Raw genomic sequence first — 6,342 nt, forward strand, 5'->3', positions numbered from 1 at the left:
AAATCAAAGTAATTAATATATTATATTAAGAAATCACGATTCTGACTTTTATTTCAATTCAAACCGAAACACAATTATGCAAACAGAATGAATGATTTACTTATGCGAGTTTAAAATTGGAGAAAATTGATGAGCTAGCATCCATATTATGACAAAGTTCGTGATTTTGTGAACTAGAAGAAAGAAAGTTTCCGACTTTGCGAGGATCACATCAGGCAGTCTTTGAACTAATGCAGATAATTGTGTTTGGAGCATCAGATTTTTGTGAAGGGAGAAAAAGAACTTGTAGATCTGGGAAATTAAGCATTTAAAAATTCTTCAGATTCTGAGATGGTTTTTGGAATTACGAGACGTTAGCCATCGAATCATGACGTTATCCATTCAGCTACGGATGACGCTATGGAATAATTTATATACCTTTCATTTAGATACATTGTAAAACTAATGAAATGGAACGTTCCAAAAGTTGATTCGGTAGGTGGGTCTTTTATAGTAAACATATACCTCTTGTAACTTACTTCTAGGATCCATAGTAATCTTACATTTCTTAAGAAATACGTTTTAGTGCAGGGAGTTTTATTACTACTGCGAAAAGTTCATTCTCATTGAACTCTCTAATAGAATACAGCCAAATACCCGGACCTAATTAACATTTGCGAAGTTGTAGTTAAAACTGAAACAAATCGCCGTAAACATGTAAGTCTTTTGAATAGAAACAGTGTTTTCTTTTATAAAAACAATGGAAATATGCATAATTGTGTAACTCGAATGCGAAAATATGAAAATAGACTGTTTATGTCATTTTCGTTTATATGAGTGGCTAGTGTGTTGGTTTTCTATGTGGATGAAGGAATCCCGAACTTTCTTAATTCTACCTTTTAGCTATGTTTATACTGTGCACTAAAGAAGTTGACTTTTGAATTAAATGTAATCAAAGTTAGTTTAAGCCGAAAATAATCAAATATGAGTTTTGTTACTATCTGCCTTTCTTTAACGTGTGATGTTTTAACTTTGATATTAAATCTTACAACCTCACTTTCACTCAATTCTCTAAGTCTTGTCACGATGAAGTTTGTTTTACACAACAACGACAGTCCCGCGGTAATTTTTATTCCATTGTTACTGTCTTATATTTATACCTAGGTATATGGCTAGAATTGTTTTATTCAGAAACAGAAAACGTACAGTGGACCGTATGATACAACATGGAAGAATTTCAAACGATTTTAATGTACATAGTTTCTATTCCTCTGAAATGTTGCAATATGCCGTTTGGTCCATGTTCCATAATTTAGGGAGCTGTGCTTAGAACCAATTGGTAAAAATAAAATCTCCAATGATCGTTTTTGACTGGTATATGCGTCTCACTTCCAATTATTTTAATTCTATCACTTTTATGGATAAAATTGTCACAAATTGAAAGATACGTTTTTGAGTTCCTTCTCCATGAGACCATGCAAATGTATATGATACTATAATTGAACATACGGGTCCTCTGTACATATGAAGATGAAATATTAAGGTTTTATATACCAAGTTATGCTGCTAAGTGATGGTGAGACGACAAATGAATGAAAAGATCGAGTGAAGAAAGTGGGAGAAGAAATGGGGAACCGCAATGAAACGCACGAATATAGTTTGTCCAACACAATGCATACTTGGGGCGAACTAAGATCGATCCAAGACCACATTCACTAGAGGTGAAAGCTCTAACACTGATCCACTGTAGCCCCATTTATATATATATATATATATATATATATATATATATATATATATATATATATATATATATATATATATATATATATATATATATATATGTGTGTGTGTGTGTGTGCGTGTGTGTGTGTGTGTGTGGCGAAATTTGAGGTTTCTACAATTTCGATTTTTATGATGAGGTTTTATTACACTGTAAAGTTATATAGATTCATATAGAGATCTTTTCTCTTTTATAAGACATGACTACATTGTCAGATCTCATTCCAAGCTTCGGATAGGTACCTTGTCTCCCTCTTGAAATCTTGATTTATCAAACTTCGTTGTTCTAAGGTCGGTTATGCCGGCCCAGATTAGAGCCCGGCTCCTTTGTGCCCGGCCAGTATAGGGTCTAGCTCGTTTGTGCCCGGTCCGGTTAGAGCCCGACCCGTTACACCAGGCTCGAGATTCGGGCCGCGTCGTGCCGGGCACAGAATACAGATTGATCCGGACAGGGCCGGGCCATCTTCGGGCCTGGGATTGCAGGGATCTGCTATCAGAAACGGTGATGATCACTCAATTCCCTCATACTCACATTCACTCCACTGACACTAAAGTGATTGTTGATTCCCTCGCACTCTGCAACAATCACACTCAATCGACTTCCTCACAGTCACTCGCTCTCAAACTCAAATATTCTTCTCACCATACTTCGCCTTAGTCTCCATCAATTCACTTCTTCACACTTATTCCCACTCGTATTTGCATTCAAACGTTGTTGTCTTCAACCTCATCTGCACTCGTCCTCAATGGGCTCCCTTACAGTCACATTCACCAGCACTCACACTCAAAAAATATTGATTCCCTCACCTTCAGCCACGCACACTCTGAATCAAATACCTCACCTCATACTCACTGGTATGTTCACTCGTTGTTGAATGATCACCCTCAGCCACACTCACCCGAAATGTACTCCATCACACTCACATACACTAGCCTACAGATTCAAACATTGTTAGTGGCATTACTATCAGACACAGTGACCATCATTCAAATTTCTCACACTCACATTCACTAGCACTGACACTAATACGTATTTGAATCCCTCACATTCTGCCACAATTACTCTCAATCGACTCAATCACACTCACTCGCTCTCACACTCAACTATTCTTCTAAGCCAAAAGTGTATAATTTTCTGAAACAGAAAGCAACTTGCAACTATCTGTTACTGTTTCTGTTCTATGGTGACCGACACTAATCTGTAACGTGATCTAAGAATATAAAATTCCCTGTTTTATTACGTTCCTGAGACCATATTACAATGTTAAACAAATCTTATCATCCTTATTTCTTAGGTATCTTCAGACTATTGCAAAAAGCGAAATATTGTAGTGAATGTCTGCTTCTTACAGTTTTAATCGAAAGTAATGGATATATATGAAAGTATCTTGGGAGTAAGTTTAATATAATTGAAAACCACTACTGTAGACTTTTTGAAGACGATGGAGATTGGTAACGTATTTAAATATAGGGTGCCTATCTTCCTTGTTTCTTTTCTCTAACACAAAGGTCATGAGGAATATTCAATTTTATGCATTCCTTTTAAATACCTCTTCTTATATTTTACACGTTAGTGAATGTAATAAGATAAAAAAAACTTGACTCTAGCCAATTGCAAAATACACTGTTTAAAATGTATTTCAAGAAAATTACTCGTTATCTGGGATAACAATTAATAAAACTTCGTGCTATTATTTTTAAATAGAGGGAACTAGTACAAATGCCTTTCACCTGAAATAATATTACTTTTCGTAAACGTTAAGACACGTTTTCACTCATTTTAGTAAGGACTTACAAAGAAGGTTTCATCCCTAAAGTCAATTATTCTACTTTTGGCATACTTTCTTCTGGCTCTGTCTATGCACTTTAATAAAAATGACAGTAAAAGAAATAAATTCGAGTTTAGTGTTAGTTAATTAAAATGTATACAGTTAAATTATTTTCGTTATAACAGCATCTTTTCCATTTTTATAATACAGATATACAGTAGATTAACACTAGAAGGACGGAACCGGTCAATCTGACCGGTGAGCTTTGTTTAGCATTTAATAATTAGCGTACGTTTTAATTTTGAGGGCTCACAATTAATGACTTTTAGCACACCTATCTGGTTTAACATTTCTTTAAAGTACAAACGTCTACTTTAAAAACTGCAATAATTAAAAACTTTTTACCTTCAAGGACTGCTGCCGGTCTTTATGACAGGTGACATTTTTCTTGCATTTTATGTTTGTAAGCCGCGACAATGGATTTTGTCATACGCTTAGCTTATTTTATTTCATTGTTGCAATAAAAGGTGTATTTTATTCAATTTTATTCTCTCTCCCTCTCAGGCCTGTCTACTTTATTTAGTGGACAAATAAATTATTCATTGGCTTTTTTTATTAGTACGTTGTACTCTACAAAAGTTTGGTGCTCCTCTTTACTATGTAGCGCCAGTGCTTTCTTTCCGAATTAGTGAATTACTTGAGCAGTTTACAAGAAGAAGTTTCTGAAGAAGAAAACATATTTGAGTGTGGTGAGTTGGATGGAGGTGACAAAGATCCTAAATAGGACACCTAATGTAAACCTCAGACAACAGGAACTAGGCGGATCATCAGAGTCGGAAGGTGAATATTAAAATTAGTCACTGCCTACAAGTTCGACTTCAAGTACACCAGAAACTTCTACTCGCAGCCGAGGAAACAATGGAAGATATCCCATGTATCTCAACATCCGGATGTTGGGAATGGAGAATATGTAGCCGACGAAACAATGTGGACTCGAGGTGCACCGGGACATGCACCTGATTGAACAGGGCGTCACAACGTGTTCGCTTAAACTACTGGACACACGTGTAACGCTAAGAAGCTTATAATCGCTGGCATTTATTTACTTGAGTGCATGGCGACTATTGATAGACAGTAGTATTCCACAAATCATAAGAAACTGTACTCAAATTAGAGTCCGAGACGTTCTGCTGGAAGACACACAGGAACGTGATATCGAACAATTAGAAGCTGTCATAGGCATTATGTACGCACGTGGAGTGTATGGAGGAAAGAATGTCCTCTGAAACTTCTGTTGTCGCAAGCGTGGTGGCCGTCATATTTTTCTCACACTAAGGGAAGTCACAAGTTCCAAGAAGTCATGCGATTTCTAAGGTTTTACGACAAGCACACCGTGCCGAAATACTCAAGATAGATGACTTCGCAGCAGATTCACAAATCTGGAATCCATTTGTTGTTAATTGAATTCGGAACTATAAACCAGGTGTATTTATCACTGAAATCCATGAAAAGCAACAACGAACTACTCTATCCATGGAAAGCTCGATGCCGCTATATATTGGGTTGGCAATTAAGTTATCGAAGATTTTTTTTTTAAATTGGAAATATCTGTATGACTTTAAAAACTTTTGGCACGAAGTTGTACATCATTCAAAAGAGAACGTATTGTTCTACCTAAATATATATTTCGTTGTTACTAAGATACATTTTCTTGTTATTTACAGATCATTAACATGGAATGTCAATTTGAGAAGAATGAGCATTTTCGATACCTCCTTCTTTATGCCTTTAATCAAGGTTCTAAGGCCGTAGAAGCTGCTTGCAACATTTGTGCTGTGTATAGAGTCGGTAATATAGCTGGAGTCGGTGATTGGTATGCAAAGTTCATAAAAAGGAATTTTGACCTCAAAGACGCACCTCGTTCTGGCCGTCCAACTGAGTTCGATGAGGAGCGATTCAACCACCTTTTGCATGAAAATCCGCGTCAAACAACAAGGGAACTGGCAGAGACAATGGATTGCTCCCACACTTGTGTAGAGCAGCATCTTCTCTCGATGAGCGAAGTTCAGAAGTGTGGAGCATGGGTGCCTCACTCTTTAAGTGTCACCAACGAAAATCAACGAGCCACAATCTCCGCTGGTTTGCTTGCTCGTCACCGTACAACCCGTGAACACAGGGAACGATTTCTTCACCAAATCGCAACTGGCGATGAAAAATGGTGCCTTACATGAATGTGAACCAGCGGAAAGAATGGGTTAGCCCCGGTAAACTAGAAACCCTACTCGTAAAATAGTACGTTCATCAGCGTAAAACGATGTTGCGCGTATGCTGGCACTGGGAAGGGATTCTCCATTTCGAATTGCTTGAAAGGAAGCAAGCGATGAACACAGCACTCTATGTGCAACAAATGGAACGATTTAACACAGATATTCAAGGGAAATGACCTAATCGGCAGCATGTTTTTTTTTTTGCTGCACGACAACGCCCGCCCTCATATCACCAACCTGATTTGGCACCAGAGGATTTTCATCTCTTTCGATTTCTTTCAAATGCTATGCAGGGAGTTTCATTACTGATGTAAAAATAAGAGCTTGGTTGGATGTCTTTTTCAAGTCTCAAACAGTTGATTTCTACCAAGGAGGTATTGAAAAACTTCTTCAATGTTGGGAAAACATTGTAAATAACAAAGGAGAACACATTCTTGATTAATTACTTGTACATGTTTATTGAAAAATAACCTTTTAACTAACTGTATTAGAAACAGCGGGAACTTAATTGCCAACCCAATACAATACATGAGTAACAAACGTGA

The 6,342-nt window shown here is 36.9% G+C and overlaps 1 protein-coding gene across 1 annotated transcript; it reads left to right on the forward strand.

The window, feature by feature from the left end:
- Nucleotides 1-5,263: 5,263 nt before the first annotated feature.
- On the forward strand, nt 5,264-5,761 carry LOC145682735 (histone-lysine N-methyltransferase SETMAR-like). Its single transcript, XM_081754121.1, has one exon. It carries the CDS (start codon nt 5,264-5,266, stop codon nt 5,759-5,761), a length of 498 nt encoding a protein of 165 aa, XP_081610247.1.
- The last annotated feature ends 581 nt before the right edge of the window (nt 5,762-6,342 follow it).

Source organism: Thermobia domestica, chromosome 4, assembly GCF_964235325.1.
Source record: "Thermobia domestica chromosome 4, izTheDome1.hap1.1, whole genome shotgun sequence".
NCBI lineage: Eukaryota > Metazoa > Arthropoda > Insecta > Zygentoma > Lepismatidae > Thermobia > Thermobia domestica.

Excerpts from the sequence above, each read along its gene's own strand:
- LOC145682735 (XM_081754121.1), top strand. The coding sequence starts at position 5,264 with ATGGAATGTCAATTTGAGAAGAATGAGCATTTTCGATACCTCCTTCTT.